This window comes from Lipophrys pholis (assembly GCF_963383615.2).
Source record: "Lipophrys pholis genome assembly, chromosome: 5".
NCBI lineage: Eukaryota > Metazoa > Chordata > Actinopteri > Blenniiformes > Blenniidae > Lipophrys > Lipophrys pholis.
The window spans coordinates 823,934-846,483 of NC_137628.1; the positions used below are offsets into that span (position 1 = coordinate 823,934).

Genomic DNA, 22,550 nt, shown 5'->3' on the forward strand with positions numbered 1-22,550 from the left:
TCACTACAACTTGCTTGGCAGGATTCAGGATTATGTTATCTGACTGTCATATTCTTTTCAAGACCGTGAAAAGCTGACGTTTGTCACCCTCGTCAACCCACAGAAGTTTCGTGAATAGCAGCCGCTTTTTTATGCAGCTGCAGCAGAAGGAGAGATGTGAACTCAGATTCTTTTTCATCTGTAAAGGTGTTTATTCTGGCTACACGAGTATCTATCTGTGACGCAAAGGCTCTTTATGCTGCATTTCTGCATTATAACTTGGTTTTTGTAGCCATAAAAAAGTTATTGAGGGGTGGATTGACTCAGACCAGCACTAGTGAAGGCCGAGGTCTGAAATGAACGGCCCGCCACTGACACATACACATAAACAACCAGAGCAATCTGAGATTTCTGACGTCCGCCAAAGGTTGACCTGGACTCAGAAAGATTTTATGTTTCTGGATCACCTCCAAAATGTAATGCAATCTTCCATTTCCTAATATTTATCTGTGGTACAAATATTGACAGAATCTGTAGGAATTAACCGTCCCCTGGGAGGACCGCATGTAAGAGGCCATGAGCGCAAACGGCTCGAATACCACAAGCTCACTGAGGAATGCCGGCTGGATAGCTCGCTCTGAGCCAATAGAGGTTGGACGTGGAGGCTTTGCAGCCGGCTCCCTCTGCAAAACCTACTCTATGCTTGGCATCACAGGAGTTGTGAAGAAGAGAGCCATCAGATCCAGCATAGAGGCTGCAGAGGGAGCTTCCAGGTGGATCTGGATCTAAAGGTCCGAGAAGTAGGCTGCTGGGACACAAGTCGGGGTCTGATCAGCCACGGCTGGGTCGCCTGAAGGAGAGTGTCTGATGTTGAGAGACCCGAAACACCCAATGATTTCAGGAAACATCACTGATGATGTGTCCCAGAGCATCCACGGATGTATCTATACAACTGTGGTGAAAATAATGACAAAATCTGTGCAGTAGTTTTGACGTAGGCCTAACCTTGTTAACTTGTAACGTACAGACAGACAATGATTTTATTGTGTCCTTGGCGGACGTAAAAAATACTCTTTTATTCATAACAGTGGCAGAACCCACCTCTACCTCTGTCATGGTCAGTCTTCTCCAACTTGGAGTCAAAGCTGGAATAAGATTTTTTTACTGTTAAAACTTGTTTATATTGGAACTGGGTTGTTATTTTTAGAGTATTTTTATAAGTACGCGTATTCTTTTTAAAGTCGCTGTAACCTGTTCGTTCTAGGTATCGGTGTGCCTGTGACGTCATAACAAGCCCGCAGAAAAAGAACGTCTTCCGGTCGTGGGAGGAAGTGACGTCACGCGTGAGCGTTCAGGAGGGGTTAGAGAAGCTACATTAGCTTCCTTTTGTACCCGTTGTCTCTTTCAGCCCGGTGTATCTGATGTTGTGACCCGTTCCTCCACTCTTCACAAAGCCGACGGAGGAGACGACATTTCTTTGATTCCAGGGAGCAGCCGGAGAGCCGAGAGGCGGAACCATGGCCAGCCGCCTGGCGTTCCAGACCCAGCTGGCCTCCATCATGGAGGTCCTGGCTAACGCGGCGGTGGCGGAAATCTGCAAACTGGTGGACGACGATTATGCGCTGGTGAGCTTACAGATGTCCCAGTGCCAGAGAGAGAACAAAGCCCTGAAGAGGAAGCTCCACCTGCTGGAGCTGAAGGTGGCCCGGGGGGCCGCGGAGCGGAGGCTCCGGGACAGCGCCATGAACAGCCGACCCCGGGTGCAGCTAACCGCCGTTGACAGGCTCCGAGACGCGACGCCCGCTACTGGTACGAGTTAAACACACACAGAACGCAATGCAGTGTGTCTCATGTAGGCATAACAGTGCAAACAACCCAAAAAAACTATCGTGGTCCGACTGTGTGAAACCAACGACCAGTGTTTCGGTTCGTCTGGTTTCCGTGTTAACTGATGACCGACTTGCGCGAGCTTCGGAAGTTGTTGTACCCAAAGATACCACGTTGTTACCGGCATTTGCATTTATGTAACGATAGGGCAGCTCTATATCCGTATCACAAAACACTCATAAATTGGATCTAATTTAGGTTCCACGCGCTGGGCATTCATGCTCTGCAAGTCAACATATTTGGCCAATCAGATAGTCATGCTGCCCAGTCCCAAGCTACCTACATATAGTATACCTACATAATAAAATAAAAAAACATCCTTCTTTGCTGCGTTATCCCACCTCAGTCATTAATTTCAATCTCGGTTCACTTTGGGTGAAAGCAGGTTACTGTTAGACCGGTCAGCAGTCCATCATAGGTCAAACCCACACTCACAACCAATGGGAACAAACCAGCTGTTAGGGTCAGACTTTTAGCGTTCACCACTGGGCATGGTTGTCTAGGAACGTCTCAAGACGCGAAATACGTTTTAGCATTTATTAAGCAAAGATGGCAAAGTGCAATGTTCAGCGCTGGAGAACAGGACGAACCCCAGAGCGTCAGACTTTCCATTTCAAACGGTCTTCTTCCAGGTTGCGTCCAAACCCACGAGAAAGCACTTTTTTATCGTGCTTTTACCAAATCTATTTTATCTTTTTCACTGGTGGCTTCGTTTGGAAACGTTCATTTAATAGAGAGGAACTCTCTCAGTCAATTAATAAAATGGCCCAGTCGGCTGATTGGAGAGTCACAACTGAGCTTTCAGTCGCTGTACAACAGGCAGCTACAGCGGCTGGCCAGCTCCACCTCTGGAGATGACTCCATCCCCTGGTTAGAGTTCCAGCTCCACCTCTGGAGATGACTCCATCCCCTGGTTAGAGTTCCAGCTCCACCTCTGGAGATGACTCCATCCCCTGGTTAGAGTTCCAGCTCCACCTCTGGAGATGACTCCATCCCCTGGCCAGAGAGTTTCAGCTCCACCTCTGGAGATGACTCCATCCCCTGGCCAGAGAGTTTCAGCTCCACCTCTGGAGATGACTCCATCCCCTGGCCAGAGAGTTTCAGCTCCACCTCTGGAGATGACTCCATCCCCTGGTTAGAGTTCCAGCTCCATCTCTGGAGATGACTCCATCCCCTGGCCAGAGAGTTCCAGCTCCATCTCTGGAGATGACTCCATCCCCTGGCCAGAGAGTTCCAGCTCCATCTCTGGAGATGACTCCATCCCCTGGCCAGAGTTCCAGCTCCACCTCTGGAGATGACTCCATCCCCTGGTTAGAGTTCCAGCTCCACCTCTGGAGATGACTCCATCCCCTGGCCAGAGAGTTCCAGCTGAAGACGAGCCTCAACATGAGCAGCTTTGTTCCTGCTGCCATTTCCTTTTTAAATCAATCTTGAAAGCTCCTCCCTCTTGGGTCTTCTTATGTAATGAATTTTGACCAGATTTTTTTAATCTATTTGTTGTTCCTTTTTTAACTTTATCAACAAGTTGTCGTAAGGATCTTTTGGTGGCTCCTTCTATTTATTGATTTATTCACTCTCTAACCTGTCTGTGAGTGCCCGTCTGTCTGTGTCCCTACTGTCTTTTACTGTCCTGTGTTTTAATATATCTGAATGTACTGTCAGATGCTCGCTCTGCTGCACAAAAGAATCTACCTAAAGGTATCAATAAAGTTACCTTGATCTTGACCTTGACTAGGCTGGGCTTTATGCAGTCGGTCAATTTGAGGAATGACTTCTCCTTGCCAGCCAGAAAAAAACATCCCATCAGTTCCTGTGTGAAAATATTCTGTGGCGGATTGTTGTTTTTCCTGAGTAATCTGTGGCCTTGACTGTGTCACACTGTTTTAGCAGTTTTAATAACGAATGTTTTTGTTCTATTGTCCGATAAGAAATGGATGGCCAGACGTTACCCAAGTGCCTTGAACAAAGGCACTGAACTGTATTCTAGTATTTGGGCCCCCAATAGCATAGTAGCATAATTACTAGTATAAGTTTATGGTCATTAGTGTTATACGTGTAATATTCTTCACAGCAGAACCAGATTCAGAGGTCAGTACTGCGTGCTGTACTGGTTGGGGTTGCAGGGGAGAAGAGAATCTGAAAGTAGAGACACAAAGCAGGTTCTTCCTTTTTCACTGTCGGAGATCCTTCAAAATGTAGAGAGAGGAATATTTACTGAGTGATAAAGGAGAGAAGGTCAGTGCAGTTTAAACTGAGAGCCGCTCAACTAGAAAATAGTCCTTGGTGACCTGAATAATAGAAAGCTAGAAGTAGAATATGAAGCAGAGCTTCTATTCGTCAGGCTCCTCTCTTTGGGACTCGTGTTTAGTTAGTGAGGTTACCTCAGTCTCTGTGTTTGGAGTTGGGACTGTAGAATAGAACACTTTGATTTGTGTGGATTGTTGTGACATGACAACTGTCTGATTGCTGTGCAGGTGGTGTATTTGAGCGGCAGGTGGAGGCGTCTCTGTGGCCGAGCAGAGCTGCAGGAGAAGCTCCCGGCGAGCCCATCCTCTCTGAAAGCATGCAGAGTCAGGTGAGTGGGGCTCTGATGGTTTTCATTTAGAGTTTGGGCTGCTGGTTGTTTACAAAGTAGTGTTCAGTCTCCAGATGTGGAGCTGGTGGAGCCTGAAGCACTGCTGGTGAAGGAAGAGAAGGTGGAAACAAACATGTCCCCGGTTGAAGAAGCTGAGCAAGACGTGCGCCTCATAGGAGACGATGGTGAGTACAAAGCTGTGTGTTTGGTTCACTCTGTGTCCAGGAGACATGTGGAAGTCCAGGATCTGATTGGTTATTGAAAATGTGATCGATTAGACGATCACACAGTTCTGCCTCCCTGTGGAAGAACTCTGGGTTTCCTCTGTTTCTCAGGTGAAGGTTGTTTAAGTTTGCACCTCCCGGGCTCGTTGGTTAATGTGACTTTATTAAAACGTAGCACCTGAACAAGACAGACCGTTTTTATTCTCTTCACTGTTTTTTTTAAACGACTATCAAGATAATGTAAATTCCTCCGTTCTTTGAGAGTTAAGTTGACCGACAGTGGAGAAAGAACTGATTAAGAATAACTGATCTTTTGACTCAAAAACAAAGTCTTTCAGTCATTTTCATTACTTCTAATGAGTTTGTTGTCAAACTGTTTTCAACCGCTTCATGAAAACCTGTACACCAAATTCTGAGAATTTTAAAATATCAAAAAAACATTCAAAGCTTTTTTTCTAAAGATAAACTGTAGCTGATCAGTGCAGTGATGTTTACTGTGCATCACAACACACCCGTGTTAATGGAGTCTTGTTTTGTCCCCCAGGAGTGCTGGAGTGCGCCCCCCGTGGAGCTGCAGCTCAGAGACTCACCTTCCAGCCTCAGGACTCTCAGAACCAGAGCATGAAGCGGCGTAGCGACGGCGGCGGCAGAGGAGTGGAGGTCAGTGGCTCCTCTCCTCTCCTTAAGTGTGAACTTAGTGACTCTGCTGAGGAAGCTCTGAACCCACAGCAGTACGTCCATGAAGGGGACACGTCGTGTGACTTTAACAAAAACACAAACCCGCCTGCCGCAGAGTTCTTTAGCCAGCCTTCGGGCGCTGACGCCGACGCAAGGAGGCCATCTTGTTCCTATTCCATGGCCGCCGTCGATTTCCCGTCGACCTCCTCCAGTGTGAACGGCTGGAATCGTTACGACGGCGCTTTCCCCGTGTCTCAGCCCTTCGGCGACAGTAGCGCGGCGCCCAAAGAGGCGACCCGAAGCGGTCGGGAGCGGCTGTTCGTGTGCAGCTACTGCGGCAAAGCTTTCAACAGGCCCAAGAAGGTGGAGATCCACCAGCGCGTTCACACGGGGGAGAAGCCGTTCCGCTGCTCCACCTGCGGGAAGATGTTCTCAGAGGCTGGGAACCTGAGGAAACACCAGAGGGTCCACACGGGGGAGAAACCGTACTGCTGCAGCCTGTGTGGCAGAGGCTTCGCCTGGATTCGAAATCTGAAAACTCATCAGCTGAAAAGCCACCCTGAGGTTTGCTTTGAGGAGGAGGCCTGGACTGCCAAGTGAACCATCTCTGGTCACCCACGGACCTTCAGACGGACGGATCATTCTGCAGGACCTTCATAAAGTCACCGTCACATGGAATAAGACATTTTGACTTCTCTGATGTGGCTCCTGGTGGTCTTTGCTTTTTAAATACTCACTTTGGACCAGAAGAGAAGAATTATTCAGTTCTGACTTTAAAGTGTGGCTCGTCGTATTTTTAGCTGCAAAAATCCAAAATGATAAACCTTGTAGATGTTGATGTTCTTGGAAATGACTATTCTCCATCTATTGCCCCCGATTCCCGCATGGGTAATGTTATTTAATTTACATGTTTATGGTCTCTGCATTGTTGGGAAGCTTCGGGAGCAGCAGGACTCCATCCGATAGGTCCGATACGTTCCCATGCAGAGTTTCAGTTCAGACGGTCTTTTATCAAGAACTATGACTTGGCAACATATTGTGCAGGTTCAGTGATGTCATTTATCATTATCTTGCATATAATTGGCAGATTTGACCAATGTTTATTATTCATGTGCAGCACAGTGAGGGGAATCTGGTGAATTAGTGTTTGACAAGCAGCCCGCCTTATCAATTAGTGGAGAACTTATTCCACTAACGTTTAGAAATCTAAAACTTCCACTATCACTCACTAAAAATGGCCTGACTTAAGTGTGAGGTAACATCGGTGTCTGGTTGGTTATAGCAAACTAATGGGGCTCTGCGCTGTTGTAGTACCTCTTTGTACCACTAGATGAGATGATGCCGTGAGTCGTAATTCAGCAGTGGAGAAAAAGTTTGACTGAAGCAAAAGTCGCTGGCGATGCATTTATTTACTCAAATCTTTAACATTAAAAGTAGTGAATCTGTGTCACTACTCAAACAAGTGAACACGCGTTGAGCATATTTCTGTACTTTTAGCACATTAAAGGCTAAATATACGATCCATTTTTTTTATTTGTAGACATCAGATTGTTCTCACTGGTGTTTTCGTGTTTCTGAGTCTTTAATTGTTTCTTTTTTCCACTGAGCTGCTGCTCTGTGCTCGTTTGATTCAGACTGATGTGGTCACTAACTGAAGCTCAGGAAGAGACTGGAGTGCGTTGGTCTACGTTCACGCCGCAGGTCTTGACGCTCAATTCAAATTTTTTGCTCGGATCCTTTTTTTTTTGTTTTTTTTCGCGTGATCATTTCGGATCATCTACCGTGTGAACCTGATCGGACCAGATTCATGATTTGGGCCGAGCGCAGAAGATGACGCAAACTCACACCGAGCACGCTATTTACACATGGCATGCCGGTCAGCACCAGCGTTGCCAGATGTGACTTCACTGTTTTCAGCCCAAACAATGTAAAACTCACACACCTCAATGAAAACCAGCCCAAATCTCAGCCTGTGTAGAAATCATGTTAAAACTATTAGATGTGTAATAAAGAACATGTCTTAAACACACAAATACATGGATTAAAGTTAAAAGGTAACGGTGTCGCTCCCCAAATGGGGGATACCGCCATATCTGGCAACGCTGGTCAACCCTTGTAGATTCAGAGATACGAGCCGACAACATGAAGAGGGAAAGGAGGAGAAACAGAGCACAGCTTCTAACATTTTGGCGGAGCCGCTTTCTCCGGCGTTTATTCGTGACGTCAGTCACACGTTTATGACAAAGCAGCCGCACGTAGAGAAATATCTGGATTGGTGCCACACATGAACGCAGCTTTCACACGACCACAAAACAGATCGGATATAAATCACTTGTGAGCAAAATATCCGAGTGGGTTGCTTTTCCCTGCAGAGTGAACGAGGCCCAAGTGATCTGACTCCATGATGATGCAACGTTCATGTTTGAACTGAAGTGGATTGGAGCGCTGGTGGAAGTGAAGCGTCTTTTAAATAAAACTGCATATTAACGGAAATTCAAATGTACATTTTTTGGGGGGGGGGGGGGGGGGGGGGGGGGGACTTTTTACTGGTTGAGGCCTGGAACCAGATGATCCGGTGTTTTGGCGCCGCTGCTCTACACCACAGCTTATAACGGCGCCGCGTTACTCTGCTATGACTCTTTCAACGTACAATATATTTAGGACTGCAACTAATGATTATTTTGCTCATTATTATTTTTGCGAAGTCTTTTTTTTGTTTTGTTTTTTTAAAAAACATTTTTGTTTAGTCTTTATTTACCCGGGTAACTTAACAACATGAAGAAAAAGAAAAACACGAGAATTGTTAGTTTTGAACTGACGATATCTAAATAAAATACACGAGTGCTCCCACACTTTGGTTGACTTTTCTCTCTGGATGTTTCTTGGACCTTTGGGCCTCCGCCTCCTGGCTGCTAGCATCGACTGTTGTGGCTCATGTGACACTAAACAAGGCTATTGACAGCTATTGACGGTTCACTCAGGCCACGTTTGCATGTACCCAGGTTTTTAGAAAAACAAACTTTCCCTCTACGTTTACAAAAGAATCTTCACTGACATGGACCTGCAATATACACCTGCTTCAGAGCTACTGTGAGCAGCCAAACCTGTAGGGGGCAGTGTGACGAGAAGCACGAAGTCATGCTTGCCAATCAGGGTCCTGGAAAAAACCTGACGTTACTAATTGTGACATAAATCTCCGTCTCGGTGAGATGCAACCGGAGACGCAGGGTGCTTCTGAATCGTCCCTCCTTTGTTCTGTCCTTTCCACTTCACCTTAACCCCGTGGATGACGTCACCGGGTTAAGGAAAGATGTTGGACTCCCTAAAGGAGGGGGGGGGAGGCCAGGCCATCATGTTGTTGTGACCATCGGACTGCACTTTCACTTAGTGATGTAATAGTAATGCGACGGTGGTGCAGGTTTGTGGCGTCTGCCGTGGTGAATTATTTTTTTAATTCCCAAAAAAAGACTACAAAAAGTGAATTTCCACCACTTCCCCCTGTGACTCTGATCTAAAGTCAAATATCTCAAGGTTTGAATGGAAATCAAAGGAAAAGAGGAACTAAAGGGAAACGGCTGCCAGGTGAATAAACAGGCTGCACAAAAACTTTTTGTTTTACAACATCCAGAACATTCCTAGTTAGGATCTGGGTTCTAGATTATTTCAAGTGGTTCTAGGCAGATTATTGCTTTGGTAACTTACATGATCTGCTCCTTTTCAGTCATCCTGAGTTTCCCTGAACGCTCCGATGAGCGGGTTCCTTTAAATGTTGTCGCCGCAAGGAATTGTGGGGGAACATGAGCTGGTCTCCTTTGATAAAGGAAGCATCAGTGGTTCCTAGGCTAAAGGAGGTTCTAAAGGAAGCATCAGTGGTTCCTAGGCTAAAGGAGGTTCTAAAGGAAGCATCAGTGGTTCCTAGGCTAAAGGAGGTTCTAAAGGAAGCATCAGTGGTTACTAGGCTAAAGGAGGTTCTAAAGGAAGCATCAGTGGTTCCTAGGCTAAAGGAGGTTCTAAAGGAAGCATCAGTGGTTCCTAGGCTAAAGGAGGTTCTAAAGGAAGCATCAGTGGTTCCTAGGCTAAAGGAGGTTCTAAAGGAAGCATCAGTGGTTCCTAGGCTAAAGGAGGTTCTAAAGGAAGCATCAGTGGTTCCTAGGCTAAAGGAGGTTCTAAAGGAAGCATCAGTGGTTCCTAGGCTAAAGGAGGTTCTAAAGGAAGCATCAGTGGTTCCTAGGCTAAAGGAGGTTCTAAAGGAAGCATCAGTGGTTCCTAGGCTAAAGGAGGTTCTAAAGGAAGCATTGAGCCTCCTCTCCTTCACTTATAAAGAACTTGAACGTTCCCTATGATGGCCGCCACTTGAAAACTTCCGGGGTTTAGGAGAAGTGGATAGGAAAGGAGATAGGAGGGACTGTTAGGACACACCCACTGAGGATTTCTAAATCTCCACTCTGGCTGGACTTTTCAGGAATCGTCGTTTGCATCTTAAATGCAAGAAACGTGTAAATGTGGCCTTAAACTCTGGCTGTGCTGGTCGATTCCAGCCACTGGTTGCTCAGTACTGCCACACTGTGGTGGCTGCTAGAAAGCCAATTATAAACCAATGACTATGACTAAATTAGGTGACAACCATTTTAATAATCGATTGGTTGTTTTGGCACTAAGTATATTGGTCATCCAGTAAGTTTAGCAGCAGATTTACTTCACTTCTAAAATGACGCCACCTGGAGGATTAAATTCAAAGGGAATGAGACATTCAATGCCTTCATGACTTTGTGTTGTTGGTATGGAAAATACAAGCCAAGTCTACAGACACAGTTCTTCCATTTCTTTGTCTGCGGCTTAGTTACACAATCAAGTCATTTAGTTTAACTAATTTGCACATTTCCATAAGTTTTAAACGCCACTGTCAATTAAAACAGTCTTGAGTGTGACAGTTTGAAATGAGCAGTTTTTACAGGCGCTGTGACGTTAGTGAGTTTTATCTGCAGTTCAGCATGAAGGAAGAGATGTAATCAGAGCTGGAGGTTCCTCTTTGAGCATCTGAGTTTTGTTCTGCAGCCACTTCTGTGTATTAGCTGCCATAGACGCTCCGTGCTTCAGGTACAAATGAACAAATTCAGCAAGAATGCATTAGATCAAAAATAAAATCAGCCGAACAAGGACAGCTGCTTCATTTATGAGCATATTTGCCTCAATATCACCTGACAGCCAAATGCTTGAACACAGTGCGTATTATTTTAACTGGTCTTGATCATCACAGAAATAAATAATCCACCAAGAGAGACTCTGAGGACTAAAGCAGACCGCCGCCCTGAACTAATGTAGAACTGAGGCTCCGTCCAGACATCTCAGGCGGTGCGACGCCATCGTTCTGGAGTACAGTGGCGACACGCGGCTGGTCACACTCCAAAACCGTCTCAAGTGTCCTGCTGATCATCCAGAAACACATCGTTCCTCTATAGACTTAGACATTATGACATCGTTCATTAAAGTCAACATAAGATCCAGTTTTAGTTTCAAAACTACATTTTATATGAAACATTAGAAGCTGTTTGTCTTTTTTTCTTAAAGGTTCAAGGTGTTTTGTGGCTCCAGGTCAATTTGATTTGGTGGAAAATCACAAAACTGTCTCTGGTCCCAGAGGTTGCAGAGCCCTGGACTAAAGCTTGATTCCAGTGGGAGAAATATTTGTTTACATCCTTATTTATCCATCATTTAAACGTCACTTTGACTTTCTCAGGATTAAACCTGTTTTACTTCACAAACTAAAAACGACGAGGATTTTTGAGACAAATAAAGAAACAAACAAACAAATAAGTTGTTCTGCATTAATTTGCTTCTGTTTGTTCCCTTTGAATTAAATTGTGACGTTTGTACACGACATGAGTTGAACGACGATTATTCTTTCAGATGATTTTTTTTCTTTTACAACATAAATTATTTGATCCACTGCTGAATTGTAAGTTTACTCACTTTGATAGAAATGGACAGACTCTAGTTTTTATGGTTGTTTGCTGATTATGGCAAAAGACAATATCGGTTGAAAATGCATTTAAAAAAAAAAAACACCCAATAAAATGTTGCGTGAAATAAGTCTTCAACCCCTGACAACTCATCCAGAATTCTGACCTCCACAGACTGGCTGGTGCCCATGTGGCACACAGCTGTGCTATAATCAGTCAATTACCAATACTCTGATTATAACCTGTTGTGTGTATAAAGCACGTCTGCTCTACTAATCAGTTTCTTACATTACAACTTCTAAAGCACCGTGGGCCAAACCAAAGAGCAGTCAGACGATGTTGGGGACCAGACTGTAGAGCTGCACTCAGCTGGGATGGGTTTAAAACCCTCCAGGGGGAGGCGTAGGGAGACGGTGACGACTATTGGCGCCATTATTTCCAAAGTGGGAAAACAAACAAAAGGACCATCATCATGTCCTCGGTCTGGAGCTCCACGCAAGATGTGGCCTCGTGGGGTGAGGAGGGCGATGGAAAGGTGAGCGGACAGCCTAAAAGTACACGGCAGGAGTTCGTTAATGATCTGAAGGCAATGTCGACCAAGACGAGCGTTGGTACCACACTGTGATGTGGTGGACTGAGCTGTTGCACTGTCCGCCGGTCGCCCTGCTCAAGAAGGAAGATGTTCAGGTCTTCAGTTGACCAGCGAACATCTCCACTCAGAAGGTTGGGAGGAAGTGCTGTGGTCAGACCAAACCAAAGTCAAACTATTTGACAGGAACTCGACCCGCCGTGTTTGGAGGATGGAGAAAATGTGACTATGACCCAAAGAACACCAAATCCACTGTCAAGCATGGAGGTGGAAACGGGGCGACGTTGCAGTATTGAGGAACCAATGAACGGAGCCACGTACCGTAAAACCTCCTTTCCTCAATAGCAACGCTGAAGATGTGTCGTGGTGGATCTTCCAGTGTGACAATGACCCAAAACGTCAACAAAGGAGCGGCTCAACAAGAAGCATTGTAGGTCAGGCAGCGCCATCGCCATCGCCAGTCTCCAGACCTCCACCCAATGAACCCAGTTTCCATGCAGCCAAGAAACATGAAGGATTTTGAGATTGCATTTTCGCCTGATATTCTGTCTCTTGCCGTAATCATTAAACAACCATATGAACTAGAGTCCGTTGATTTCTATCAAAGTGGGCAAACTTCTAAATTCAGCAGGCGATCCCGTAATCTCCCTCGGTGTACTTGAGTCTTCCTGGAGTCTCGGGTTGTGTGATGCGGCGCAGTAACGCCCGAGTCCTCCTCTGTCTGCAGAAGTCGGAGGAGCCAGACGTGGTGCTGGTGAAAGTGGAGGAGGGGGAGCCGGCGGCGGGGGCTCCCAACCAGACGGGCCTCAGCATACAAGAGGGTGAGCAAAATATGCAGTTTAACAATACTTCACATGTAATCTCAAAGATGAAGGTTTGGAGAAAAGTCACATTTTCTTTCATTAACAAGACAAAACCGTTCTAGGTGTAAAGTTAAATGTATACATTTGCATGAATATCTATTTTCTAATTGTTTTTATTCCATTTGTCTTTTTTTCTTAGATTTTTTTTTGAAGAAAACTGAGATTGTAATTAGGCGGATTAAGTTTTGAAGCTCGTGATGTTTGTGCTCTTCAGACCGACTGACGTGACGTCCTATCAGTGTCTGTGTCTCTGCGTTCAGGACTGGTGGAGTCGAGCACGGACGACTACCAGGGCGTGCTGCCATTCGATGAATCATCGTCCAATCAGCTGTCCGACCTGCAGGAGTCTGGGCGGGGCTTCTCAGAGGTCAGCTATGGCCATTCTTCGCTGTGGACCAATGGGGGGGTTAGTTTTGACGTCGGCGGTCCCGGGCCGTCCTCGCACTGCGCCCCCTTCTCGTACATCTCCGACTCGCTGCTGGGCTCCGAGAGGGGGCGGGCGGGGGAGGGGGCGGCCGAGAGAGGAGCGGCGGTAGAAAGCCCTCCGGGATTCTCCACGTTCCCCTTCGAGCAGCCGCCGCTCACCGTGATCGACCTGTCCGGCGAGGGCGGCTCCCCTCACGCGTCGGGGCAGATCTCTGTTCAGGTGCACCAGCAGTTCCGGGACCCGGGTCCGAGCCACGGCGAGAAAGGCGCCGCTAAGAAGCTCTGTGTGTGCAGCTTCTGTGGGAAAGGCTTCCGCTCCCCGGCCAATCTGGAGTCGCACATGAGGACGCACACCGGGGAGCGGCCGTTCGGCTGCACCATCTGCGGCAAGAAGTTCTCCCAGTTCTGGAACATGAAGATCCACCGGAACATCCACACCGGGGAGCGACCGTACCAGTGCCCGCTGTGCTCCGAGTGCTTCTCCGACCCCAGCAACCTGAAGAAGCACCAGAAGAGGCACCACCTGCAGGACCGGGGCAACCCGCCCGCCAACTCGTAGACCCAGACGGTCATACTTCCTGTTTGTGGCTCTGAAACACCTTGAAAAAAGTTGTAATCCTCTAAAAGCAGCAGCACATTGAAGCTCAACACGCTGCAGCAGCTCAACACGCTGCAGCAGCTCAACACGCTGCAGCCGCCTCACTGTGTCTGTCGGGGAAACATCCAGTGTTCAGGTTCTCCTACGACACGCCACAGTTTTTTAACAGAAAACCTCCAGTGAATAGAATCTGTGTGACTCGGCCGTCGTAGAGGAGCCGGTCGACACACTGAGTCTGAGCTCACAACAACGTCTCCACAGGTTCCTGCTGAAACTCCCTCAGCAGCGAGACACCCTTTTAATTTACTTCAGTGAAGGAATGTTCTGAAGGTTCTGTCAGTTTGCACCTTTTATTACCAGTTTAGAGGACCTTCAGTTTTTCAGTTTCATGCTCCAGCAAACAGAACGTTCCAGCACACAATCAGAGGTAACGTCTCACACTGTAGGTTCTCGTCTGTCCTCAAGTCCAACATGAAAACTTCAGAATTAAAGCAAAATGAGAAGATGAAGGTTAGAGCAGCGAATCAGAACCACGCAGCTTCATTCCTCCTTCAGTTCTTCACCTTCTTGTCTCACTGGAGGCGTCAGTGTTGATGGTTCTAATAGACTTTATGACATCAAGGTAGTGCCTTACTGTCACTGAGTCCCACGCCTTAGTGAAACTCTCCAGGTGGGGTTAGTGAAGCTCTCCAGGTGGGGTTAGTGAAACTCTCCAGGTGGGGTTAGTGAAGCTCTCCAGGTGGGATTAGTGAAGCTCTCCAGGTGGGGTTAGTGAAACTCTCCAGGTGGGGTTAGTGAAGCTCTCCAGGTGGGGTTAGTGAAACTCTCCAGGTGGGGTTAGTGAAGCTCTCCAGGTGGGGTTAGTGAAACTCTCCAGGTGGGGTTAGTGAAACTCTCCAGGTGGGGTTAGTGAAGCTCTCCAGGTGGGGTTAGTGAAACTCTCCAGGTGGGGTTAGTGAAGCTCTCCAGGTGGGGTTAGTGAAACTCTCCAGGTGGGGTTAGTGAAGCTCTCCAGGTCAGGTGGGGTTAGTGAAACTCTCCAGGTGGGGTTAGTGAAGCTCTCCAGGTCAGGTGGGGTTAGTGAAACTCTCCAGGTCAGGTGGGGTTAGTGAAGCTCTCCAGGTGGGGTTAGTGAAACTCTCCAGGTGGGGTTAGTGAAACTCTCCAGGTGGGGTTAGTGAAACTCTCCAGGTGGGGTTAGTGAAACTCTCCAGGTGGGGTTAGTGAAGCTCTCCAGGTCAGGTGGGGTTAGTGAAGCTCTCCAGGTGGGGTTAGTGAAGCTCTCCAGGTCAGGTGGGGTTAGTGAAACTCTCCAGGTGGGGTTAGTAAAACTCTCCAGGTGGGGTTAATAAAACTCTCCAGGTGGGGTTAGTGAAACTCTCCAGGTCAGGTGGGGTTAGTGAAGCTCTCCAGGTGGGGTTAGTGAAGCTCTCCAGGTCAGGTGGGGTTAGTAAAACTCTCCAGGTCAGGTGGGGTTAGTAAAACTCTCCAGGTGGGGTTAATAAAACTCTCCAGGTCAGGTGGGGTTAATAAAACTCTCCAGGTCAGGTGGGGTTAATAAAACTCTCCAGGTGGGGTTAGTGAAGCTCTCCAGGTGGGGTTAGTAAAACTCTCCAGGTGGGGTTAATAAAACTCTCCAGGTGGGGTTAATAAAACTCTCCAGGTCAGGTGGGGTTAATAAAACTCTCCAGGTCAGGTGGGGTTAATAAAACTCTCCAGGTGGGGTTAATAAAACTCTCCAGGTCAGGTGGGGTTAGTAAAACTCTCCCACCAATCATCAGTGACACTCTGCACACGTTTCAGTACATTTTCTCTTTCCTGCAGTCGTCAATATTTCTCTTGATACTAGTGAACTCTTTAACGTCTCCTCATGAACATGAAGGCGGTCACCTTCACAAAAATCTGGTTCTTTTAAAGAATTTGTTCTTCTCGTCAAACAAGTTGCTTCATCAGTCTCATCGCTCCGTTTCAGTCTGTGAACTCCACTGAATGACAAAGCAGAATATTCCTCCACCTCACAGTAAAAAGCTACGTTACCGCTGAGATATAATCCCAATAAACCATGTTCTCTTCCTGACATCCTGCAGGACCTTAAACATGTTTGTTTAATCCAATGACGTCACACTGGATCCCAGATTGTCTCTGATCTCTGCAGTCTGGTGAATAAGGCTCATATTTAGAGAATGTAGGTTGTTTGACGATGTCTTTCAAACTGAACGTCATCATCAACTCTGTTCTCGTTACCTGCTTCTCCAAACCTTTTATTAATAATAAGGAGCTTTTAAACTGAATGGTGAGACGAAAGTCTCCTCTTGGTAAAATGTATAAAGGTATTTTAATCCTGTTCTTCCAAACGAGGCGCGTTCAGACTGATCTGAACCCAGAACAAGTAGAGGTGTCTGCTGTGTCTGCTCCTGACTGTTGTGCACAGCAGCTGTCGAAGGTTTGAACAACACTGGACACGTCGGCTCTCCAGAAGCAGGATCAGGCAGCAATGAGCTTTTTCTTTTTCTTCAGTCCGCCAAGTTTCCGGCACTCTGCACTCTCTGGTTCTAGTTTTGATTTTAATTCTGCTGTGGAGACTTGAATGATGAATACAGGAGGAATGTAGTTCGAGTTTTGTTTTTGGTACTGTAACAGCTTTCTGTTGTTGCACAGTGACATCTAGTGGTCACCAATGATATAAAGTGATTTCTAAAATGTTCTATATGTAGTAGTTGCTTCTGAATATGTGAACAACGACTCATATGACCAGTGAAACAAGAAAAAGATAAGCTTTTAGTCCAGACAGTCTGATTTGCTTCAGGTACAGTTTTTCCATTCAGGTGCAATCAGCTTTAAGTTTTTCGATCGTTTGAGGACACTGGGCTGGCTGGGCTTCCTCTTTGTTACCTTAAGGAAAATATACTTGCAGTATTTTCAGTTGAAGATGATCCGTGAACGTTGGAAAGCTGTTTGAATCTACTCGCTGAAGAGTCGCAGACTGAGAGCGATCCTGAGGTCAGACTGGACGCTACAGTGACTCGCCGTCACTCAACGCTTCAAGTTACATAGATTGTTCATATCGGACCGTTCGTTTCCTTCAGATAGTCGGCAAGGTTGTTGAGTTTGTGTCCTTTGTGTGTGATTGTCTTTTCTCAGCTGCAGAGCCGTACGTATAGAGTTCAGGATCATCCTAGTTGAACGAAGGTGAAGAGAAGTATTCGAATCATAGAAGCCTGATGTGCTGAGTGAGCTGCTGTGTTCAGACCTTTGACTGCTTGTTTGTGCTCAATGTAATACAAACTTCATGTATTGTGTCACAATTTTGTAAAATCTTGCACAATGTTTGAAATGTAACTCATTAAAACTTTGTAAAAAAAAACAAAAACAAAGTGCGTTTGTGTTTTTCTTTCCCATCCTACAAAATTGTGACACAATATCAGCAAGTCTGCAGGCTGAAGCACAATCAGTGTGTAGGGGGAAAACAATCTGATTCAGGGAATGAGAAAATGTCGTCACACTTCAGGTAATAAGTTTAGTTCCAGTCAGTCAGACGTTTAAACATCCGTTCAGCGGCGTCAGCAGCAAGGTTGGAGAGTAAAGCTCCAGATATTACTGACTCAGGTTCACAGCAGGGTGTTCCTGGTGGGTGCAGACTGAACTGAGCTTCGTGTTGAGCGTCGTGACTCGTCCAAAGACGGAGGCTCAGGACAGTTTCCAGCTCGAGATCGTCCAGAAAGTCTGTGCAGCCCGATGATCGGTACGGTGCAGCTCCAGTCTGGACGTACAGTGATGAACGGGCGACTCTGTCAGATGAGCTTCTGCCTTAAGTTCCTAGTTTAACCCCATAAGAACATGTGCGTCATAGTTCTTACAGGCGTTTGCATTGAGATGAGAGCTCAGAGAGAAGCTGACTCAGCTGTGTACAGAGGCAGAAAGCTGATGAGGACATAAGTGCTTGATGTAATCTGATGGATCTGATGGATCTGATGGATCTTGACCTCTGGAACAGTCAGAAAGCGTTTTACATGATTCACATGCAGTCGTGCCGACTTCTGAACGCCACTGGGAGAAACCTGGAGATCAGCGTTTTCTCCGAGGACACGTTAAACATGAGCTCACTACCAGATTGGGAATCAAACCACCAACATTGTGACCAGAAAGATCGAATCTTCCCACTGATCCACTGCCGCCACTTTTAGGAGGAACGACGATCCTTGAAACAAAAGTCTGTCCGACTGGAGTGACTGACTTTCAGAAGCTTTCAGCAACACGCGTCGCAGCCTCACGTCCAGAAAGAAGATGCTGATTCAGGTTTTCTGTGTGGAGTCTTCATGTTCTTCCTGTACATTCAAGGGTTTTCTCCAGGTACTGTGACTTCCTGCCAGAATCCAAACACATGCATGTCAGGTGACGAGGTTCTGCCGCCAAGATCAGCTCCAGTCCTTCTCAGCCGTGGGTGAAGTCAATAAAGCGTGATGACTCGGCTTTTAAATAGCCTGTGCATTAAAGCTTAAGATCACAACCAGGAGAGTCTAATGGCCACAGTGAAAGATTGATTTTCTGCTCGGACAAACTGAGAATTTATTCCTCCATGATGACACAAAAGCTGGCGATGTTTTGGGTTTTAAAGCGAAATCTGGCTTGAGGGAGAGAATTTGATTGTGTCAGTAAGTCTTGTAAGCAGTGGTCCAGCCGCTGGTCCAACCTGGAGATGGCAAGACTTTTCTCTGATTGCCTTCATAATAAAACGCTGTCGCGAATTCGACCCGTTTAACTATCAATGACTTGGATCTATTGAAAAGTGAAAACAAGCTTCTCTATGCTGGTTGGATGTTTCTAACCGAGTTTGTCTTCATTGACGAGAGGAACCCCGGCTGTAGAACAGCGTGGAGGACGGCTGATTGGGAAAAGCTCTTTCAGATGTAAATGGCACCTGTGAGAAGAACCGTGTTCTGAGGCTGATCTCCCCTCCTCTCCCCCCAGCTCAGCCAGGAGGGGTCCAAAGACTCCAGCAGCATTGTGTCGGTCCAGCTGAGGGTGGCAGACACCAACACGCCTTCCAACCTCAACTCGCAGCAGCAGAGATCCTCCAGCAGCAACCCTCTGGGCTCCGAGTACTCCCTGTTTGAACTGGAGACCTTCTTCACCCGCTGGGCCCCTGATAGTGACTCAGCAGCGCCCCCTAGGGGCCCCTCATGCTCTTTCTCCACTGATGATTCCACGGATTGTGATCAGGACGGAGTTATTGTGGTGGAGACGGAGCAACAGCCCGACCTCGCACCGCAGCCTCCTGCAGTCCGGCTGAGTGGAGCTCAGAGCGTCTCGGCAGCCGGACGCTCTGCGTCACAAGGTAAAACATTCTGCTGCTTTTCAAACCCTTTGTCCTGGTCTTGTTCCTGCGTCTGTCTGGACGGAATAGGAAATTAAACCACTAACTTCTGCCTCAGACCCGAGGAGGCCTCGGTCCTCTGCTGTGATTGGCTCTGCTCAGAGTCAATCGTGTAATCAGCCAATCAGATCAAATGTTCTTGTTTATTAAAAAAAACAAAAAAAACACACACTTTCCTCAAAGATCAACACTGATATATTAATCTGAAGACAAGAGAATTAGAAATACAAACTATCAGTAGACTGGAATGAATCTTGGTACCAAAGGTTTCACTTCTACCATCAATCAGTCTTTGTCTGCTCTCGGCCTTCATGGGGAGGATTAGAACAAAGTAGAGCAGACGTCCCTGCTTCATCTGGACGAGGAGCGGCTCCACTTTGAGTCGGTTGAGGTCTCATCACAATGTTCCGCTGGGGACAAAACTCATTTCAGTCGCTTGTGTCCTCCATCGCATTCTTTCACTCAAGATCCATCGTTCATGGCCGCAGGTCAGCCAGGATATTAATTCTAGGGAGGAATTTGTCCGGCCTTGTTCATTTGGAACTGTTTTGGTTCCGCTACCCGCATCACATCAGAGGTACTGAGGTTCCTGTAACCACACATCAGAGGTACTGAGGTTCCTGTAACCACACATCAGAGGTACTGAGGTTCTTGTAACCACACATCAGAGGTACTGGGGTTCTTGTAACCACACATCAGAGGTACTGAGGTTCCTGTAACCACACATCAGAGGTACTGGGGTTCCTGTAACCACACATCAGAGGTACTGAGGTTCTTGTAACCACACATCAGAGGTACTGAGGTTCTTGTAACCACACATCAGAGGTACTGGGGTTCCTGTAACCACACATCAGAGGTACTGAGGTTCTTGTAACCACACATCAGAGGTACTGAGGTTCTTGTAACCACACATCAGAGGTACTGAGGTTCTTGTAACCACACATCAGAGGTACTGAGGTTCCTGTAACCACACATCAGAGGTACTGAGGTTGAGAGTGAACTTATTGCTGTTTCCCTTCACCAGGTGTGTCTGAAGGCTCCTCAGTGTCGACGGCCTCTCGGCCTCCGTGGAGCAGGACTCTGACCACCAACTCTCAGGCTCCACAGCTGCTGCCGCAGCACCAGACCTCCACCAGCAGGACTTTGAGCTCCGCCGGGACTCCACAGGATGCCGCACCTCCCAGGGGCTCGGCGGCCTCGCTGGACGGTGTGGAGGTGGCCCTCGCCGCTCAGTACCGAGCCGACCTCCTGGCTCGCCACAGTAAGAGTCATGCTGCCGCCATGACTCCCAGCGAGCGTCGCCTGAAGAGATACGTGTGCCGGACCTGCGGGAAGGCCTTCTCGGGGCTCTCCAACCTGGAGGCCCATGAGAGGGTCCACACGGGGGAGAAGCCGTTCCGCTGCGACACCTGCGGGAAACGCTTCTCGGAGGCGGGGAACCTGAAGAAGCACCAGAGAGTCCACACCGGTGAGAAGCCCTTCAGCTGCCAGCAGTGCGGGAAGAGGTTCGCCTGGATCTGCAACCTGAGGACGCATCAGCAGTCCGCCACAGGCTGTGCCGCCGCCGCCGCCGCCGCCAGGCCCGTCACACACTGCTGAGTGGACGGCCACACACACTACCGCTTCTCTTCTTTAATCCTGAAACACTGTGCCACTGTTAGCTCTCAGTCTACCGAGTGCAGCTCTGTAGACCGTTACCAAAGTTTTACTCTTCTATCTAAACATGTAGTCACCGAGAGGTTGAAGCCTTCACGACGAGCTCCAAAATGTTCCTTCACTTTGTGTGTTTATCACAAATGAGAACAAAATTTTGCCTTGAAAACAAACCCTGACATCAAAATGATCTTTTCATCGTGACAAATTCCCCACAAAGTATTTCCATTCAGAAAGATGCAGAGATTAGAGTGAACCACATTAACAATCATTAAGGTGAACAATGTCAAAGAGGTCATATGATGCAAACTTCACTTTCCAACAGTAATAATCGTCCCCATACCTGGACTGACGTCCCAGAAGTGAAGACAGTCTGTCCTCTCGGTCCCTGGCTTGTTCCAGGTTTTAAAAAGTGTGTTGCTCCAAGCAGCCAATCAGAAATCAAACCCTATATAGTGTCATCGGGGGTTTAGCCAATCCCAATCAAGGTAGGCCCTCCCTTTGACTCCTCCCACAATTAGGCAGTTCTGCTCTGGCACATGGCACCACGAGAGGAAGTACTTCCTCCTCTTCCCAAGATGGGGCCTGTGTGGGCGGAGCCAGTCCAGCTCACACAGACACAGCAGATTCTGAATGCAGCTCCTGTGATCCAATATTCAAATGAGGAAAATCAAGGAGGAGCTGGATTTGGGGCAATAAACTTGGAATACAATGTGTTTGGACCAACGAGACCATGTGGAAGTGTTGCTGTATAATTCGACCCTTTAAAGACACGAAAACATTTTTGAATCTGTGACTGCAGCTTTACTTTTTTAGACTTTTTGTCAAATGACTAAAACAAAAAAACTGAAAAGATGGAAAAGCACATATGTAAAGTTTGAAGCCTCCAAATGTTCAAACAGGTTTGTTTCACCTCTATAACGTATTTTAATACCCAAGAAGACAAACTGCTGATCTTCCTGATTCTTATTTATTACATACCACACGTTTTCAGGACTGTTTTGGTCGGACGTGTATTTTAACATATTTTGTCGTACTGTAATAAACAATTTCTCTGGAAATGACTCCCATCTGAGTGGCAGCAGTTATTCCACCCAGACGTCCTGAGCATTAAGAGTCCCGCAGACCGGGTGTGCTGGTTACAACTACAGGAAGACACGTTTTAGGATTTATACCCTGGAAGTGTTTGTCTTCACTGGAGAGTTCTGGGGAATCACAGAGGATGCAGAATTCAGGATTTACCAGACTGTGATTCATCAGACCAGAGGATTTTTATTTTTTAATAAAACTTAAGTCTATATCAAATCAACTTGTGTCCAATAACTTCTGTTAATCTGTGTTCACAGAAATTGTTTTGAGCCTATGCAGTGATTTAAGATATACGACTATTTCAGTTTCTTTCTTTATTTCTACATTCTGTTGTGTTGTTTTCTTATTCATTTATGCAATTCCAAATAGGAGATGTTTTTAGGATCATCAGTAATGTCCCCTGAATGCGTTTGAATATATCAAGACTTTCATAAAAATATCTTACATTTTTGAAGACATACAACATTAGTACAAATAACTAAATGAGCCTCGAGAAGCGGTAGTGTTGCAGCATTTATTTATTAGTACATACTCTCTCAGGTCATTAGGTTGGTCAGACTTATCCAAATATAGCTGCAGGGAAGAAGAAGCACAACCCACATACTCTGCTGCTCATCCCACAAATGCATCTTCTTTATAAATACACTGTCAGGAT

General features: G+C 46.7%; 2 protein-coding genes across 3 annotated transcripts; both read left to right on the plus strand.

Annotated features, from left to right (window-relative positions):
* Window positions 1-1,296: 1,296 nt before the first annotated feature.
* On the plus strand, window positions 1,297-22,113 carry LOC308110261 (uncharacterized protein). 2 transcript variants are annotated; one of them, XM_080464460.1, is made up of 8 exons: window positions 1,297-1,788; window positions 4,341-4,441; window positions 4,509-4,626; window positions 5,210-5,325; window positions 12,620-12,713; window positions 13,016-13,122; window positions 18,748-19,114; window positions 20,178-22,113. In XM_080464460.1, exons 1-8 carry the CDS (start codon window positions 1,497-1,499, stop codon window positions 20,750-20,752), a joined length of 1,770 nt encoding a protein of 589 aa, XP_080320586.1. In that variant the 5' UTR covers window positions 1,297-1,496; the 3' UTR covers window positions 20,753-22,113. The 2 variants fall into 2 exon arrangements, with proteins under 2 accessions (XP_080320586.1, XP_080320585.1); XM_080464459.1 differs by having other exon boundaries at window positions 1,310-1,788; window positions 12,995-13,122; window positions 20,178-22,109.
* On the plus strand, window positions 13,130-13,797 carry LOC308110494 (uncharacterized protein; the record flags this gene model as incomplete). The annotated part of the gene is made up of 2 exons (XM_080464803.1): window positions 13,130-13,161; window positions 13,248-13,797. 2 exons carry the CDS (start codon window positions 13,130-13,132, stop codon window positions 13,738-13,740), a joined length of 525 nt encoding a protein of 174 aa, XP_080320929.1. The 3' UTR covers window positions 13,741-13,797.
* Window positions 22,114-22,550: the final 437 nt, after the last annotated feature.

Excerpts from the sequence above, each read along its gene's own strand:
- LOC308110261 (XM_080464459.1), top strand. The coding sequence starts at position 1,497 with ATGGCCAGCCGCCTGGCGTTCCAGACCCAGCTGGCCTCCATCATGGAG. Across the intron at positions 1,789-4,340 it reads AGACGCGACGCCCGCTACTG|GTGGTGTATTTGAGCGGCAG; the intron begins GTACGAGTTAAA and ends ATTGCTGTGCAG. Across the intron at positions 13,123-18,747 it reads CTGGGCGGGGCTTCTCAGAG|CTCAGCCAGGAGGGGTCCAA; the intron begins GTCAGCTATGGC and ends CTCTCCCCCCAG.